Source organism: Ceratotherium simum, chromosome 2 (genome assembly GCF_057802395.1).
Source record: "Ceratotherium simum simum isolate JZ-2026a chromosome 2, ASM5780239v1, whole genome shotgun sequence".
Classification (NCBI taxonomy): Eukaryota; Metazoa; Chordata; class Mammalia; order Perissodactyla; family Rhinocerotidae; genus Ceratotherium; species Ceratotherium simum.
In genome coordinates this window covers 72,308,491-72,328,403 of record NC_141901.1, presented here as the reverse complement: position 1 = coordinate 72,328,403, position 19,913 = coordinate 72,308,491, and the positions used below count along the sequence as shown (strand labels likewise).

At 40.6% G+C, this 19,913-nt stretch overlaps 1 protein-coding gene across 3 annotated transcripts in view; it reads right to left on the bottom strand.

Annotated features, from left to right (window-relative positions):
- TGFBR3 (transforming growth factor beta receptor 3) overlaps window positions 1–19,913 on the bottom strand; it is a 185,763-nt gene that overhangs the window by 146,911 nt on the left and 18,939 nt on the right. For all 3 annotated transcript variants that reach the window (XM_087447604.1, XM_087447614.1, XM_087447607.1), the window contains exon 2: window positions 17,335–17,515. In XM_087447604.1, coding sequence (XP_087303730.1) covers window positions 17,335–17,395 — 61 coding nt within the window. In that variant the 5' untranslated portion in view covers window positions 17,396–17,515. The remainder of the gene's footprint in view (window positions 1–17,334; window positions 17,516–19,913) is intronic.

Here is a 19,913-nt window from a genome sequence, read left to right as displayed (position 1 = left end):
TTTTTTTGAAGAGGACAGTGAAAGAAATAATTTTATAGGCCCAAAAAAGTCAGAACACAGCCCTCAAATCCCTGCGTCACAAACATTACCATGTCAGATCCTCTAGATATGATCTTCTTCATTGTCACCCTTAACAAATATCACCCTCTAGAAATTACCTATCTCGCTCCATAATGCTTGTGCTGCCAAGATGGCATCTTTGACAGCAACAGTGGTTTGGAATCACAGAATGTGGGAGCTGACAGAAACTTGAAGATCCTTAGGCCAATCTGCCTCATCTGCCAGGTGAGAAAACTGATACAGAGATGCTGACTGACTTCCCCCAGGACCAAGTCTCCTAGTTCGTTTAGGCCAGAAGACAAGATCCACTCCCCTCCCCCAGGATATCTCTTCTTTTATTCAGAAAGCAGCATTTCTGAAACTTTTTGGTCTTAGGATCCCTTTAGGCTTTAAAATTACTGAGATTCCAAAGAGATTTTGTTGATATGAGTTATATCTATCAACATCTACCACAACAGAAATAAAAACTGAGAAACTTTTAAAATAATTATTAATTCATTTGAAACCAACAATAATAAACCCATTGCATGAAATGTAAATAGTATCTTTTATGAAAAATAACTATTTTCTGAAATAAAACATAATTTAGTGAGAAAAGCGGCATTGTTTCACATATTACAAATCTCTTTAACGTCTGGCTCAATAGAAGACAGCTGGGTTTTCAGAGCTACTTCTGCATTCAATTTGTTGTGATACATTGTTCTGGTTGAAGGATATGAAGAAATCTGGCCTCACCGAGATATGTAGTTGGAAAGGAGAGGCAAATCTCAAGAGTCTTTTCATATACTTGCGGGTATTTCTTCTTTGATATTGTACCTAAATTTAATTAATAAATAGTCATTTCTTAAAGGTTAGTTGCAAAGTGGAATCTGAAGCACAGAATGAACTTTTCATACCTTGTTACATTAAAATCCACTGGTCTCCCCAAAATACTGAGTAATTACAAATGGAAAAATAGTAACTACAGCAGAGAATTCTGGCAGACACCACTTTAACCAAGTGATCAAGGTTAACATCACCAGTAATAAGATACATCAACATAATGTAACCCTGATCTGATGCCCTGAGAAGGGCACATTACCTCTGTAGTATCCTTCCCAATAATGCATAACCTCAATAAAATCAGCAGAGAACATCATATAAACCCAAACTGAGGGACATTTTCCAAAACTGACCAGTACTCTTCAAAAGTGTCAAGGTCACTGAAACACAGAGAACTGTCACAGATTAGAGGAGACTAAGGAGACATGACAATTAAATGCAATGTGAAATTTTGAGTTGGAACAGAAAAAGAACATTAGTGGAAAAATTGGTGAAATCCAAATAAATTCTGTACTTTAGTTAATAATATTGCACCAAGATTATTTTCCTAGTTTTGATCATTGTTCTCTGGGTATATAAGATATCATCATAATGCAAAGCTGTGTGAAGGGTATATGGGAACTCTCCGTACTATTTATGCAAGTCTCCTGTAAGCCTAAAATTATCTCAAAATACAAAGTTTTTCAAAATCAATTGCTCTATCTTGTACTATCAAAATGTGGGATCTTTTACCCACACATGCTTTTGTAACATCATGCATTGGTCATCTGGAAAATAATGGTTCACTGAGTTATGCACATATGCCAAATGTTGACATATTTCTTATTCAATATCAAAAAAATCACGTTTGTTAATATCTTCATTAATCTCATCAATAAAGTATTTAACTATTGAGAAACGGCCATGGTCATGGTGACAAACACAAGTTTCCAAAATTTTAATTTTTGCTTGAAAAATAAAATTTTTTCATTGGCAACAAATACTGTCAGTTGTTTTCCTTGAAATAACAGGCTCACTTTGCTCATTTTCGAAAAATGTGTGCCAAATACCAAAGTCTGGATAACCATCGTTTGTCAGTTGTTCTTTCAAAAAAACGGTCCTCCATGAAAAACAGACTAGTTCAACTCACAATTCAAATGACTGCACAAGAGCTTTTCCTCAAGACGACCGTCATACTTTGGAATATACAAGTGCTACATGCAGACTTCCCATTTCATCATACAGAATATGAAAAAGACATGTATTTGAGCGTTTTTACTGCTTCATCAAGGACATTCTTAAGTGAAACTGGTGTGTGGCCGTGAAGCACTGCCTCGATCCCTGCTAAGTCACCAGCTGTTTTATCCAGCATTGCTTTTATACCATCAGCACAGTGTTAACCCAGTGAAAAAGACAACATCTTAGAATTATTGTAAAAATAGGTCTAACCTCACAGATCTCCTGGAAAGGTCTCAGATCCATGACCACACTTGGAGAACCACTGGTTTAAAAAATTAACCTTCAGCTCCTGAATGAAATATACCACCACTACTTTAGCCAACATAGAGTACTAACACGAGTCTTATGCTAGCTTTATAGAATGAAACAAAAGCTTCCTGCTGTCAAAGACTCATAACAATCTAGTGATTGTTATTTAAAGACCTAGTATCTGTCTTTAAATCAACCACTACAGGTCACTCAGACACTGTTTTACCTAAGAATCTGAAAAGACAGTGACTCTTCACCCAGTCTTCATGGGGTAACCTCCATCCGAACACTGCCTCTTTCCCCAAAAACAGAATACATTAAGATTCAGATTTATTATTTTACTCAAGTTGTTTCTCTTTATTGCACTCTGTGAATGAGACAGAGTTATAGTTATTGATTTATTCCATAAATACTAAATACTCACTATGTTCTGGGGACTGGGGATTCATCAGTGGACAGTCCCCGCCCTCTCCCTCAAAAGTCACACTCAAGAAGGGACAGACACAGAAGACACGGACATTTGTCTACTTGAGAATTTTCATACATACGGAAAAGCTGCACCAGAGCAAAAGCAAACCAACTTGACTTTCGTGGAGCTTACATTTTAGTGGGAGATGATAAAGAATAAACATAATAAGTAAATTATAAACATGTTTTAAGGTGGTAAGTGCTATGAGGAAAGAAACAGAGCAAGATAAGGAGTGGGAATACCAGGGGTTGAGAGGGATTATAATTTTAAATAGGGTGGGTAGGGTGGGACTGAGCCCAGAGGTACCACACAGATGAGGAACATTACTGATAGGCGGTCTCACTTCGTTGTTTCTGGCTTCTCCTGTCTCTCTCGAGCCCCAACCCTCAGTGCCACTACTACCTTTCTTGAGGATTCATGCTTACCCTCCGACTTCCAGCTAAAGGCCAAGTCACTCCCTCAAGAGGAGCAAGGTCTTTTCCATCCCGGCTCCAGATTTAGCCCTTCAGCCTCAGGTTAAACTGCTCATTTCAAAGCCACCTGAGCCCTGGCTCAGCCAACAGCTCCTCAGCCACGTCCCAAAGAAATATCCTGATGGCCTTTTCTCCGTTGGGAGCACACAGCTGAACAGTAAACTCACACTGCCCATCATAAGTTTGCTCTTGCTCTCTTTCTTTTCCTAAATATACAGATTCTCTAAATAAGGACTTTTTGAGACCTACCATGTGCCATAAACTGCTGGCTGCTTTACATGTATTTCATTCTCATAACAATCAAAGGAATAAGTATAATTAGCAGTATTCTATAGACAAAGCAAGAGAAGCTTGGAAAGTCATAAACTTGGGACTTAAATTCACATCTTCAAAACAAGAAAAAAAGAAGAGTTTTTTTATTCACAACCTCCTGCCAACTTCATCAGTCCCACTGTACTACTTCGGTACCCCTATTGTTCCACTTTGAGCAGAAGATATGGAAAATAAAGAAACTGTGCGTTGATAGAGTCCAACTTATCCACAACATTGTATTCCAGGATCAGATCTGACTTTTGCACCAAAAATATGCCTGAGTAATAGACTTGCAACTTAAAAGACTGGGTAAATATGTTCATCATGCTAACATTTTCAAAGAATACTATTTTCAATAGTTTAACATAAACATGACCCTCTGATTTACCTGCATTATCTCATTTATAATCCTCACAAGAACACAGCAAGGTAGGTACTGTTACCTAAAATATCTCTATCTTACATACGAGGACACTGAGGCTATGGTCATGCAGTCTGCAAATAGCAAAGCCTGGGCCTGAACCTGTGTGTCTGAATCCAAAGCCCAAGGTCACAAGTACCAAACGACCCTGACTGTCTGACTTTAATACATCTCTGTCAAGACCGGACATTTTGGTGGAAAATTACTTTTCCTAAATAAAAGTGTAATAGTCCAACAGAGTCACTCTTCACCTTGATAAAGTCCTCAGGCACTCCTTACATTTGGAGGGTAAAATCTCTACAAAATCCTTTAGTTACAAGTTCCAAATAAAGCTTCACCAGAGTGACTGTGAAGCAGCAAAAAAATCTACTGGGAAAACCCAAGGACTTGGTAAAAGGGCACAACATTCAATCTTTGGGTTCTGAAACTGCCCCTAACTCTGACCTTTAGTCCAAGAGAAAAAAGATGGTCATTTTACCACAGTGAAGAGATGCTATGACCATTCCCTGCTCAGCAACACCAGTGCGAGCCCCAGCTAAAGAGCATATTTCTCAGAGTACACACTGAGCTTAGAGTTTCCATAACTTAGAGCAAAGCCAGCCAGGCCAATAATTCACTTTAGCAAGTGGCCTTAGTTATCTGTAACTGAGCTCCCTCTCCAGATGGCCAGAGGGAGTATTTGTTTTCATCATTATTAATGAAGAGTAGTTGGAAGAAGATAGAATTATAGCTCTAAAATAGAGGTCCTCAAACCTAACTGGAATGAAACAGACATGATATTGTTCACATGTGGACACCCTATAGTCTTCAAAACAAACTACTGAAAACTACAAAAGCAACGCTGAAAGAAATTAAAGAAAATCTAAACAAACGGAGGGGTATACCATGTTCATGGATGGCAAAACAGATATGACATGCTACAGATACTGTGCACTTTTCATTCTATCAGTGGCAATCCTAAACCCTCTCTCTTCCACTCAAATATATCTAAATGCAAATAATCATGGTATTTTAGGACAACCTTGAATTGTTTTATCTTTTTAAAGAAAATCACTCTAAAGATAAAGTCATCAATTTAACTATTAGTTGCAACATTATTCTTGATATCTTACAACTTAACTGAGATACACCAGTAAGCCTTGACATTGTGGCACAAAGTTACTTTCCAAAATAAAAGTGTAAGGAGACTGAAAAAGATAAAGCAGCAAAGAAAAATCAGTCATTTATTGGTGCAAAGTTTTTATTCCCAACTTTAAAAGTATCTTTTATGATCTCTCACAGCTCTGAGATCTGCATTCCTATCAACTCTATCAAGTTGCCTGAGGATTCTACGGAAAGGGTTAAAAGTCTAAAGCTGTTCCTCCAGGCCTGCCGGCCCAGGAGGAGACAGGTTGCCCAGGGCCTCAGGACAGCCAGCCTCACACAGAGTTAACAGAGGCCGCTGTGCACTCAGGAATAAATTCCTCAACCAGCACATACTCTCCTGAGGTTTTCATGTAAGCTTTTTCCAATAGATTCCAAGCTGAGTAATAAACATAAATAATAGACTTTGTTGGGCCTTCCTTGAGTTCAGGAAGATCTGACAATATCACGAAATAGCTCAGCACAGTCCCCTGAAATTTTTCATTAGAATTCCTTTCTTCTGAATCATGTTAATAAAGTACAATTTGGCCTGGGATCCGTACGTAACTCCTTACTCACAGGCTCCTCGAGCCCAGAAGGACGGGAAAAGACTCTGAGGTCTGCCAGTAGGAGGCAGGGCCAGGCCCAGGAATTGGAAGATTTCTGGATGGATATTTTCAAACAGAGCTATATACTGCTCAGAAAACAGCTCCCTTATATAACACTTGATTGGCTCCAAGATAAGTCTGAAACACTCTTCTCTACTTTCATCTTCAACTGTCTACACTGCTCTGAGTCACCAGAACTGGCACTTGGCTCAACAAGCCTCAAATCTCTCTCATCTTTAAGGGCCAGAGATTTCTATTATTTTTCTACAATTCATCAGGCTGAGCTAATTCTAGGTGTTATTATTTTATAAGATATGTCAAATGTAGCAAAATAACGTAAGCCTATTTTCCCCCTTCATACGTACAGAATACTCTGAACTTAAATTGGCATGCACTTGATTTCAAATTGAGACTTTTGAACACCATTTTACAAATGCAGTAGCAATTTGCTGCCCTGGGCCAGCTAAACAGAGGAAATGAGGAATCTGATTTGTTTTAAGAAGAAAAAAAACACTTTAAGGCCTGATTCTGGTGCCTTTGAACATTTAACACTTAAAACCTGAATTGTTTCATAACAAACTAGAGCTCCCTTTCCTCTCTCTAAGAAGAGGCCCTTGGGAAGTATTTATTTAGTTAATGAATGTTAAGTAATTGTGTTTCTCTCACAAAACAAAAAACAAACAAAACTTCTAGAAGATGCTCTTTGGGCTCTCTAGCTCAGCAAGGTCCATATGAGCTCCATCAGCCAAGAGCCTGGAGCAGTAAAATGGGAATTCAGGGAACAATATGGCCACAAGCACTTCTCCGAAAAGAAAAACAACTCCCCTCTTGGCCCAACTCCAAAAGGCAATTGAGCCTTCCAGGCTAATCTCTGAACAGCCTCTCTGCCAACTTTCTCCTACAGGCATTAGGTTTTTCAGCACGGGCTTTGCAAATCATCTAAAACAATTAATTAGTGCTTTTGAATTCACCCTGTACCATTAACAAAACATTGCCAGAGAGCCTTTGATAGCGTATTTCCAGAGCTAATTAAAGGTGGCAAAACAGAGGACACAGACTCCCCAGGCACTGGAGAGGGCCAAGATGGGACCTGGCGGGTGACAGCGAAGCCATCCTTGCAGACATCCTGGGGTGACAAAGGTGGGGGGCTGCTGGGGTCAGGCCCTCAGAGTCCTCCATAATATGCCAGACCCTGCTCTCAAATTATACAATTACCAAGCTCTCGAAGTTCAAACTATTCTTTCACCCTAAAGACATTTTTTTCCCTAATGAGTGGAAACTCTTGCTTTGATACTTAAAAAGTTTGGTATTGCTTCTAATCTACACCCCCATGCCCAAAAAGACTGGCTTTAAAAAAAAAGAAAACTAGTAGTTTTAAAAACTAAATATTAAAATGAATCTCACCCTCAAATTCCCTTCTTTCAATCAACGTGTCCAGCATAATCCAAGATTTCCCACTCCCATAACCTCAGTCATGTGGGAAACCTTGCTATTTTTTTCACTATCTAATGCCACACAGAATTCCAGACTGCTCCACATGCATGGCTAGCAAGATAAACACATTTTTGGGAGGCCTAGAAAAAAAGCTAGCAGGGGGACAAGATGTAAAAATGTTGTTGCATTCCTCTGGACTTTTCTGGTCCAATTTCAAAAAGAGAACGACCAGCACCTGGGGTTTGTGGCGAGCTCCAGGGCTCCGCTGAGGGTGCCAACTGCCCCCCCACATGACAGTGATGAGGTCTGAGAAAGCAAAGCAGAAAACTTTATAAACTACTCAGTGGCAAAATAAATAAATAAAAGTTATTTTAAAAGACAACTTTGCAGGCACAGAGATTATCCCAATTTTTAGTAAATATGGTGCCGGGTGCTTAACAAATATCAATAACAACTTAGGGAATTTTTTTCCCTTCTGTAAAAATGTTAATTTTTTAAAGCTCTAGCCTGGAGTCTGATTATTGGATTGAAACAGGTATCAGTGAGTAAGGCAGAGTTAAAAACTAGAACAGGTCCAGCAAAAATGAGGTGTGCCCCATTTAACATTAACTTTTTTTTTTTTAATTTTATTTATTTATTTTTTCCCCCAAAGCCCCAGTGGATAGTTGTCTGTCATAGCTGCACATCCTTCTAGTTGCTGCATGTGGGACGCGGCCTCAGCATGGCCGGAGAAGCGGTGCGTCGGTGGGCGCCCGGGATCCGAACCCGGGCCACCAGCAGCGGAGCGCATGCACTTAATCGCTAAGCCACGGGGCCGGACCAACATTAACTTTTTTTAAACCCTTGTTAACCTACCTCAACTGTCCCTTTTATCCAGTCAGCTGGTACCATGCCACATTATCTAGAGTCTCCTCAGCCACAGCTGCCTGCACCAATGGCCCCATGCTCACTGGATCAACGCAAGTCTACTACCTTGGTCTACTAAGTCCCAAGGCAAGAAATGGGAAAAAGCAAGAGGTACTTAAAAGGAAAAACTGGAGGGAAATTCCTTCTTTAATAACTATGATAACTGTGTCAAGGGGTAGCCCCAGCTAATAAACAATAAATATGCACCTGGTCTCTGCAGGTGCACCACACTTACAGCTGAGAGCTAAAGGTGTCTGTGGAACTCACTCCCTCAAACCAATTTCCTCTCCAGCACATGGATCCCTCTGGCCCAACAGAGTTTACTGGAAGGTTTTCAAGGTAGCTGTTTCAAAGGCATGCTAAAACCAAGCTCTCTTTTATGACAGTAAGAATTTCTAGAAGGTGTTTGCAGGTTCTGTGTTACCAACTGTGCATTGAGAAAATAGATCATCTCTGCTGTCAAACGTGGTCCTCAGACCAGCAGCATCAACATCATATGGACCTGTTAAAAAATGTACAACCTGTGACCCATCAAGACCTACTAAAACAGAACCTGCATGTTAACAAGATCCCCAAGAGATTCGTATGCACATTGAAGTTTAGAAAGCACTGGTCTAATGTCTGTCTGTTTATAACTTCCAACTCCAAAAGCAAGATGGGTATACCCCATCCTCAAGCAAAACCAGTATGAATATCCCTGTTGTAAAACACATTTTAAAGTAACTATTTTCTTTATAGAAAAAAATTGCTATAAGTATCAAGCTCCTTGCTCACATTTAATACGTAGTTTAAGTAATAAAAATGAATTTACATACAACACATTTATTTACTATAGAAAGCTGGATACAACTGTTATTTCTCTAAAATACTAGTTTTGCTATAAGGAGGACTTTTGCAAAAGGTTTGGTAAGACCCTCGAAATCCATAATCCTGAAAACAGACCACCTGGGGAATGGAAAGGATGAGACTTGCAAATCAGGAGAGTAAGTAAGTTGGGAGGAGAGGCTCCAGGCTTTAAGAGAGTGATTTTTCAAGGGCAGTCATTCACAGTGCAAAGGGATTTTCTCTAGATGGTTTAGGGGGTTGTTCTGTGTTTTAAGATACAAAACAGGATTTTAAGATACAAAACAGTAATTATCTTTACTATTAGTTTATGGCATAGTATTCCACTGATATGAAATGTAAGTCTTTATCCTCTTTCCTCCCCAAAAGAAACAAATTGAAAGAAAAATCACAAAATCATTGTCAGGTTCATAAGCATATCACTCCCAAGGGTTCTTCCTTTTAAACTCTGATCCTGGCCACCAACATCTCTTGCCTCAATTTTTACAATAGCCACCAACCAGTATCCCCAAATGCACCCTTGCCAAACAGTCTATTCTCAACACAGCAGCCAGAGTGATCCTGTTAAAACATCTTTCAGATCATATCATTCTGCTGCTCAAACCCTCCAATGGCTCCCTCTCACTCAGAGTAAAAACCTTACTTACAATAGCCTAAGAGACTCTACACACACACGCCTCCCAGGTAACTCTCCGACTGTCCACTCTAGCAGCCACCTGACCCACTTCCTATTGCTTCAGCAGCTCAAGCAAACTCTCACCTCAGGACCTTTGCACTTTTCCTTCTGCCTGGAATGCTCATTCCCCCAGATATCCACTTAGCTCACCTCCTTCAAATCTTTGCTCAAATGTCATTTTCCCCATGAGGACTTCCCTAATTACCTTACTTTAAATTGTACTCCCCACTAACAATCCCAAGCCCCTTTGCTTTTTCTCCATTGAACCTGCTAAAATATGCATAATTTGTTTGTTTCTGGTCTGTCTCTCCCCACTAGGATGTAAGCTTCACGGGGACAAGGATTTTTGTCTGTTTTGTTGACTGCTATATCTCCAACACCTGGAACAGTGTCTAGAATGGTCAACAGATGCTTGTTGAATGAATCAATTAACACCTTAGTAAACTCAACCATGTTACAAGGTGGAAAAAACTCATTCTTTGCACTAACTCCAGTCTCCCCATTCTGTGCCTCAGAAGCTAGCAAAATACCTGAGAGTGGTAGGCAAAGTTTACTGACCAGACTACAAGTTCTCATCTAAACACAGCAGTTACTTAAAAGTTGAAAAAGAAAAGACAAAATGTGGGGCCAGCCCGGTGGTGTAGCGGTTAAGTTCGTGTGCTCTGCTTCAGCAGCCCAGGGTTCACAGGTTCAGATCCCGGGTGTGGACCTACGCACCACTCATCAAGCCATGCTGTGGCAGCATTCCATATATAAAACAGAGGAAGATGGACACAGATGTTAGCTCAGGGCCAATCTTCCTCAGCAAAAAAAAGAAAAGAAAGAAAAAGTGAAATGATAAATGGTTCTTTCCTCAAACTCAAAAGAAAGGGGAGGGTGGGAGTTATGTGGCATTTTGCTTCACCACACAGCAACAAAACAGCAGTTGGCATGCACAGATGCCACTGGAAAAGCTCATCTTCCCAATGGAAAAGCTCATCGCAAGAAAGTGCTGCAGCAGCTCCGTGGCAGCGCTGACAGAACAAGGACCACTCCAGAAGCTGACGCTCTGCTCTCCCCTGATGCCTGTGCCACCTGAGCATCCTTTCGGATGGGGAAGAAGGGTAGGAAGGAAGAGAGGTGTCACTCCAGATGGCTCTACTCTATCATGTAGACTAGGACTAAGTTACTCAGGCATGTAGGGGGCATGTGTGAGGACAAAGGGAAGCAACACAAGGAACTTAGAGCAGTTTTACTGGAACTTTATCCTTTTGCCATAACTACCACTTATCATTATCTTGTTCCCTTCATTACCAACAGAGAATAACTTTAAAAAAAAAAAAAAATCAACATTCTCCTTTGAAGGTAGTAAGATTTTCCACATTCCACTCTGGCTTTTTTTTTTTTTTTAAGATTTCTAAGAGTTGGCAGGATAGGGCAGGAGAATAGCGGGGCCTCAGTCCCCAGGGCACCTGCTGCCTAGTCCTTGGAAGGAACACTCTGAGAGCAAGCGCGTTTTTGAGCTCTCTTGAATTCCTCCTGATTTACAGTGTCCTCTTAGGAAACAAAAATATGGCTATATTGGACTTCAGGATAAATCTTTTTTAGGCCACTCTGGCAGAAAACATTTTAAAGAAAATGAAAGTCAGCAGCTCACAGGGATGCAGTGTGCAAGCCAGGCCAATCTTCTGAGAGGGGCAAGTGCCTTGACGCCTGGATGCCTGTGTGCAGGGCCTCATGCTGGAACTCTTCCCAGACACTCCCTGCTCCTGCAACGCTTCCAAAACCAGCGCTCGGAGCTCGGAGCGCTATCAGTGATTCAAGGTGGCCCCAGAGTATGAGGGATTAGCTATCAAAGCAAACAAGCTAAGAAAGCCCAATGTCCTATATAGACAATGTGTGAACGTATACACTGTGAGCAATTAAACAGCAGTGTGGGCACACACAGATAGCTCTGTCCTGAAGGAAATGTTGATCAGTGTTTATAAAAAAGACCATCATTGGTGTCCTAAAAGAATCCAAATAAATCGGGAATCCAGAAAGCAGGGTGGCTATTATACAGTTTAGGACAAGGTTGCAAAGGAGAGAGAAACCTGGGTTCTGGGTACTTGTCTGATATCAAATCCATGTATAATCTTACTCACGTTCTTTCTTACGCTATATGCACATCTGGTTACCCAACTATCTATTAGTAAACTCTCCTTGCAAACGGAAAAAAAGGCCTTTTATTAGATATCATATCATATTCCACCCCACACACACCCATCCAGGTCCATGCAGAGCAAGAGAATCTTCAAGAAGCAAACATCTGTTTTCTTGACTGCTGCTAACTGTCCCAACTGTGTGTGTGTGTGTGTTTACTGCTTCTGTGCAAAAACATAAAGGGGGGAGGGACTTCATCACGCTTGGGTGTGCATGGTATCCCCAAAGGGAACACAACCTAAAATGCAGGCCACTCTATCCACTCTGGGTCTTTTAATAAAGTTCTTTGCTCTTTAAAATAAACAGAAAGTTGGCACCGTGGTGATAGCTGGCATTACAATTGAATATCTTTTCACTGTGTATCCAAAAGTGGAATTAAAAACAAAAGTGGTTATAATAACCACCTAAAAACAATAATAATCACGGACCAAATCAACTAGCTGTGTCCAGAGATTTAGGGGTTGGCAAGAGAAGGCCTTGTTGAATTTTCTTTGAACCTTCAAGTCCATCCCTCCTCTACCCTTTACACTCCCTGGTGGCAGCCCCCGCCAGCACTCGCAATGCCTTCCTGCCATTATGAGTTACAGCCTCTGATCACTCAATTGGCAGAGAGGAGAAAACTATGGCAGAACCACCTCTGTGGTCCTCAGGCCTTCATCTCCAGCCCAAGAGAAAGAGTGCCAGCTCCTTTTGGGCACATAACAGACAGAGCATGAACCCTGGACTTGTGGCCACTCTGCCGGTTACCAGTTGTATGACTGCACATACATAGCCATTTTAACTTTTTTAAAAATTGATTTGTCTCTCATTAGATATTACATCTTTCTTCTCTTAAGCTTCAGTTTCCTCATTAGTAAAATGAGTATAATAACAGTAGAAAGAGGGGTGGCAGTAGTAATAATTACAAAAACAGTGATAATGATAAATACCTACTCAGCGGGTTTCTGTAAGGATTACATGAACTGATACGTGTAAAGCACCCAGCAGAGTGCCTGGCCGGCACCGTTTCAAGAGGTGCTAACAGGTGCACTGTGGCAAAAAGACCGTAAGATTTGTCAGTGCATCTTGTCTGCAGAAGAGTGTTGACTTTTGGTTTCACCAAGAGTTGAACCATCTTTCTAAATTACTTTCTCTAAGTCCCATTACTCTCATTCTAGAAATGAAGAAAACAATACTTGCCTACGCCAGGGACTGCTATGAGAACCAAATGAAATATCAGGTATGAGAGCATTTTGAAAACTATAAATATAAAATGATATTATTATTAGTTTAGCCTCCCTCCAAGGCTGCCAGCTTGTCCCATTGTAAACCAAGTATTAACCAGCTGGTATCTCTGCTTGCTGTCCCATGGACACAGAGTTCAGAGCTTTCTTAGCAGGAAAATAGCTCCAACTAAAAACATCTATTTTTCTTCCCATGGACTATCCCTGGAATTCCAGGTACATCCAGTAGAGATAAAAAGAAATGTGTTTGCTCAATAGAAATGCATGTGCAGGTTGTGAGCAAGCCTCCAAGATGATGCTTCTAGGCCCTGAATGGAAACAGTGGAACATCTCATGAACACCTTTCTGCAGCATTCACCTCAGCAGCACTGCTCTGACCTGGCACAAGGGGCTGGTGGATGCAGACAAGTCTATCCCTTCCAACCAGACCAACTTCCCTGAATTCTCTCTGTGTGCTCTTTTTCTTGTTATTAAGGCTCCTGGGAACACAGCCCTACCTAACCGTGGTAAGCCTCAGAGGCAGCAGTTAACATTTTTTAAAGATGTGTAGCGGAACAGTTTTTAAAGTGAAAACTTAGGGAGCCTTAAACTCACAGGAGCAAGCATTTATTTTTTAAACTTCCCACTTTTCTTAGAGAGACTACAGGCCAAAAACCTGGGGTAATTTCTAACTGAGAGGCATTATGGTCCTTACACAGCTCTTGTTCACCAAGAGCATGGCCCTCCCTCCCCACAATGCTGTACAATTACCAAGGAACAAGGGAGGGAGGAAAAGCAAGAGTTTTGTCAAAGCAACCACTGACCCTGGGCTGTGGCTTGCTGCCCCTGCCTCCTTCCCCCTCAGCCACAAGCAGAGAAGGAAAGGCTTTCACGAAGGCCCAGCCAAACCCATGGGGCTGGAACAAGCAGCCTCCTACTACTCTAACTTGGGCTCATTTTATGTGCTGCACTGTGCTCTGCCCCCCGCTGGCCGCGTATCTAAGGGAAGCCTTTTACAGCCTCCACCTTCTGCTGCCCAGAACTCGACAACAGAGCTTCACGGCCATGTCAGTGAAGTGAAAATGCAAATCAATAAGGCCCATTACTTGAGGGTCCTTCCGCTCTGATAACTTACATCGTCTCTTCTGAGGCCAAAAGGGTTTAATCTGGTTCCAGGGTGTCTCATTGGTAGCTACTCAATCAAGGAAAGAGGCTCATTCGTTCCACGCTGAGGGTCTCCGACATAGAGGCTCCAGTGGAGTGGCTGATGGGCTGGACTCTAGAGCCAAACTGCCTGGGTTCAAGTCCCAGCTCTTCACTTATTAGTTATGGGACTTTATACAAATTATTAACCAAACTGACTCTCAGTTTCGTTTGTAAAATGCAGGTGATGATGATAATACTAATACCCACTTCATAGGGTTGTCCTATAAAGACAAAATAAATCAGCTGGCAGAGAGCAAGCCCTTGATAAATGTCAGCCTCTGTGCCAGGCACTGTTGTCTTTGAAGACCACATTCTCAGCCTCACTTTATGAGGCCACCGTTTGAATTTTAAGATTAAACAGTGTATGCCTTTGGCTAGGGGAATGGAAGAGAAGAGAATCCAAACCTCAAAATGAAATTCACAGGCCTCGTTCTGACATTTAAGGTCCTCCACAACCTACTCCCATCTGTCTTTCCAAACAGCCCTCCTACCACATTCCCATACCAGCTCTCTGGGTCCTCCATTCGTTACAAAAACACCAAGCGCCTAATGCCATGTACTGTGCTAGGCACGCTCCTCCCATCTGGTCAACCCAGCGCCTTCCCCTTCCTAGATTCTGCCTGGCCTGCGGAACAGAGCTCAAGACCTGGCACTTCCACAAAGCCCTGTGGGATGCTCTAACCCACCAGGGCTGCTCCTTCTGTCCCCTCTGAGGTCTTTCGGCTTTTACTTGGCACTCACCATACACTGATTATTTTGTTAGACGCTTATATTTTATATGCCTAACTAAAGTACAAGCAACTCAAAGGAAGGGATGAATCTTACATTTCTTTGTATATTCCTAAGTGACTAGTACTGTGATTTGGCTTTAGCAGGGACTCAGAGAATAAGTGATTTACTTGATGTTTCAAGAGGGCACAGACAGCCCACAGCAAACCCATTATCATTCTTTCTAAACAAATACCCCCTTCTGATCAATACTCCCTCATCGTGTAGAGACTTCAAGGTTCAATCTGCAGACCTAGACTAAGTAGGTTTATAGTTAAATCGGCTACTTATTAGCTGTGTGACCTTGAGGAAGTTACCTAACCTGTCTGTGCTTCAGTTTCCTCATCTATCTATGGACTAAGGATAAACAAAGTACCTACACTTCTTAGGGTAATTATGAGAATGAAATGAGATAATACATATAAAACGCTTCGAATGGGGCCTGGCACACAGTAATTAATTAATTATTCTATAAATATTATTATTACTATTACTACCTTGAAGTTCAACTCATCCAGAATGCCCCCAACAGCATTTTGTAAAGCATGCTGGGCCTGTACAGAAAGCTACTGGATATCAGTACATACAAAACATTTCTTCCTTCTTTTTCATTCATTTGGCCCATTAAGTTGTCCAAAAAGGCATCTCTACGGCTGTACTATGGATCAGTTGCCTCAGGTTGTTACAAAATCTGCAGTTCTACCGTATCTTCAATTTTACCATACACCTCAGCAAAGTTTTGAGTGTGTATAAACTCAAAAAGATATTTTACGAATGGCTTGAAAGAGGAAGGAAGGTCTTAAGCAAAATTGATTGACTATCAAATACATCGAGGCTGTACAGAGCCATCAAAAACAGCTATGTTTTTCAGTTTGTCCCAGGCATCAATGAAGGCAGAAAATTTTGCCTCAAACCCGCCAGGTATGATTATACATCTTGTCATCAAAACAGCACATTTTCCATCAAGTTGTTTCTCTCTCTTTTTTTTTACGACTTTTCAATGCGATTTTAATTAAGATCAGTTTTAACGTACAGGCTAAAAGGCAAATAACTCTTCAATCATGAGACAAAATGAAACTGCTGACAGAGAGAAGGGGCAGTTCAAATTCATACACTGGCATTCAAAAAAAAAAAAGTAGCAACTTTCTCTCAAGATATTTGTAACAAGAGAGACATTCCGCTTTCCAATCTCATAAACCAAGTTCTGCGAACTGGCTTTCACTCAGTCACCCAGTGCCTACGTCGACTCCTGGTCTGAGTTTACTGGAGCCTTAAGGGGGGTCTGGCTTCTTCAGGAGAGCACAGAGGTTAAGAGCATAGATGTAAAACCTGGGTCCTCCACTTCCTAGCTACGCGACACTGTGCAAGTTATCTGATCTCTCCGTATCTTATTTCATTATCCATAAAATGGGAAAAATAATCATACCTACCTCAGAGTTGTGATGAAGTGACCTCATGAAATAAGAATATACTTACTCATTGTTATATTCTATAATTGTTTAGCCAGTGCCTGGCTGTAGTACACACTCAATAAATGATAATTATCATCACTATCATTTCCTCTCTATGTGAATTCAGTAGCCAAAACCAAGAGGCTAATCATTTTTCAAGTCAATGCATTTCTTGTTGAGACCAGCCAGGTTCCAGAACTGGTCCAACAAATTAGTATCATGTAACTCATTATAGAAGAGACACAAAGCAAATTACAATAAAATAGAGCAAATTAAGCTTCCAAATGTGTTAAGTAACCCTGAGTGCGAACACTAAGATGTTGATGTGGGGGATGGGATACTCTTACTGAAGCAACAATGTTCCAACCAAGTCAATTGCTTCTTCTCATCTCCAGCCTCATACTCTGATGGCCTCCAGGAAGCATACTGTATTTCTGTACTTTTTTTAAAAGTTACATATTAAAATATCGGAAAGGGGCAAAATTAAAAACCTCCTAAGCAGCCTATGCCAGGGGTGTCACCTCTATCTAGAAGATCTATTTATTTTGTGATAAAGAACAAAAAGCCTTTCTTGCAATTCTTATTTAGGACAAGAAAGTAAATGTAATCTATGCATGTAGCAAAATTAAGTGAGATTAAACATTAGCATATTTGTTCTCTACCCGTCTCGACACTGGGGGTTAATTAGGTATCTATGTCACTAACATTAGAATGTCTAGCACAAACTGGTAAAATATAACACAGGTAAACATACTATGTATCTGCATAGTAATCAAACATTTTATTTCCCTGAAGAACATAAATACTCAAATTTTGCATAAACATCACGTCCTAAATTTTTCTAAAGTGAAGAGACTGAGGAAAAATATATCCAAAAGAATATAACATACGCAGTTTATATTATGCAGCTTACCTGCAGTGGCTAAACCGGAACTCATCAGGGCAAACACGGCCATCACATAATGAGACACCATTTTTATTTCTCCAAAAGTGTGTCCCGTTCAGTCACCTCAGCCTGTAGTTCTTCAGATTGTAATCAATATTTGCAAATCAGAAGTGGTCTTAAAAATCCTTCTTTCCAATTTTCAAATTGCCTGTAAAAATAAACATATTTCAAGAAGAAAACTTAATGCAGGAACTTCTTTTCATAAACGCACATTAAAGTGAAACGAAGAATTTCTAAAAAGTGTAAAATAAATTTATCTTAACAGATGCCGAGACAGCACTCACGCAAACTGAGGTGGGGGTGGTAATTACCTAACAAAGATTTTCATAGCAAATACTTTTGCAAAGACATCCTATTAAATCTTTGGTTTTACATAAAATTTTCAGGAATACAGAAGAAAATCAAGGTGCACCTATAATAAGGCATCACCAAATACTTTGTAGCACTAAAGGAATCAATGACACTTGGTACATGAATTCCCTAGTTCCAACAAGAAAACACATGCGACTCTGATTACAGACTCAATCTAACATTACAATGACAGCGTTAGCACAAGGATCAAGTTAAAATACATTTAGAATCAATCTGAAAAATAAAGAACTATTAAAAGGCAAGATTCTTATTTCAACTGTTTGCCAAGATTTTAATAGGATAAAAGTATTCCCTGACTGTCAACCCCCCCAAAACTATCTGGTTATGGCCTAGAGGATCCAGAGGTCCTTTCTAACCTTTTCGTATCCAGAGCCTTGAATGACAAGTTCTGTGGTGGTTTGTTTAACTTGAATATCCCTCCCATGACCCTAAAGACTACCTCATTTAGACACTCTAAAGTATATCTTCCAGCCCTATATCCCTGAGCCTGGCACAACCCACAGAAGTTGTTCAACAAACATTTATTGAGCACCCACTGTGTTCCAAGCATTGTATAAAGACATGATGCCTCCTACTCAGGAATAAAAGTTATCCAACTGGATAAAAGCACAGAGACCCTGCCTGATCTAAGCCCTGAGCAAGGCAGGATCATGGAGTTTCCAGGAACCATCTCAACTAGTTGGGGATTGCAGCCTTGTGACCCTCACCCAGGGAGTACCATCCACAGCACCAGCTTGCTGCTTCAGAGACAAAGCCAGTTTGGGCACTTGTAGATACATACAAAAACATAAAAACAATGGCAAAATGAGTTTCTAATTAAATGGTCTTAGTTCATCTCATCAAGTGTTAAGAGAAAGATATTTAAAATGGCTCTTTGCAGTAGGAACACTAATTGCCTATGAGAAGGAGGGAAACAGGGTGACTGGGGGACAGCGGTGGGAGGGAGCAGGAGCCTTTTCACTGAACTCCCATTTGGGTTTTGCAAATACTACCTATCCAGAAATAATAACAATAAAGTTCTAATTTCAAAAATAATTTTGATATATGTTTTAAAACTAAATTATTATATATGCAGGAGGCACTGTGGTTCAATCTTGGTATACGATAGTGATTAAAAGCCTAGTATGAATAAAATATGGATTATAAGGGCAGTTTTAAAAGCCTGCCTGGGTGTGAACCCACTCTGCCACCAGCCAATGGGTGACACTGGGCAGATTATTCTTCACACATGAGCCTACCCTATGGGCTGTTGTGAAGATTAAATGAGTTAATATATACACGTTGCTTAGAACAGTGCCTAGCACATAATAAGTGATGCATAAATGTTAGCTATTATCATCAGTTTGTCCATTCCCTCTGAGTTATATTTATACCAATAAAGTGGAGAAATTAGAGTGTGGTTATTTATGCAATTCTTAGCTACTGTAAAACCAGTTCAGTCTTTTATTTACTACAAAATAAACATTACAAAAGATACAAAAAAGGGCAGGCCCCATGGCTTAGTGGTTAAGTGCTCGCACTCCGCTGCTGGTGGCCCGGGTTCAGATCGCGGGCACGCACGGATGCACCGCTTGTCTGGCCATGCTGAGGCCGCCTCCCACATACAGCAACTAGAAGGATATGCAACTATGACATATAACTATCTACTGGGGCTTTGGGGGAAAAATAAATAAATAAATAAAATTATAAAAAAAAAAAAAGATACAAAAAGGAGAAAGCTAAAGGATGGAATCACTAAAAGAACAAAATTGCCAGTCGAGGCACAAGCCATGGGTGGCACAATGGGCTTGTCTCAAAAACTGACTAATTATAGAGATAATTTTGAAAGCTAAGAAAGTGCCTCCAATCACCCCTTGAGGTCCAACATTTCTGTCCCCATAATTCCACATCACCTCAGATGAAATGAAGTGTCCTTTGTTAACTTAAAAAGTCAACGACAGCAAAGAGAATTTGTCTCTACTTTTTCCCCTAAAAAAATTAGATTTCCTGAATGGACTGATAAGGAAAACCCTCTCTAAAAGAATACGCTATTTCAGCAAAAGCAAAACTCTGTAAGGAAATCTCAGAAGATGGCTTCCCAGAGGATTTTTATGGGGCACATAAACTATAATCAGCATGAGGCTTATGAGACTATTGACTGAGCTTGTGTCACCCCCTGCCCGCAGCTGCAGAGG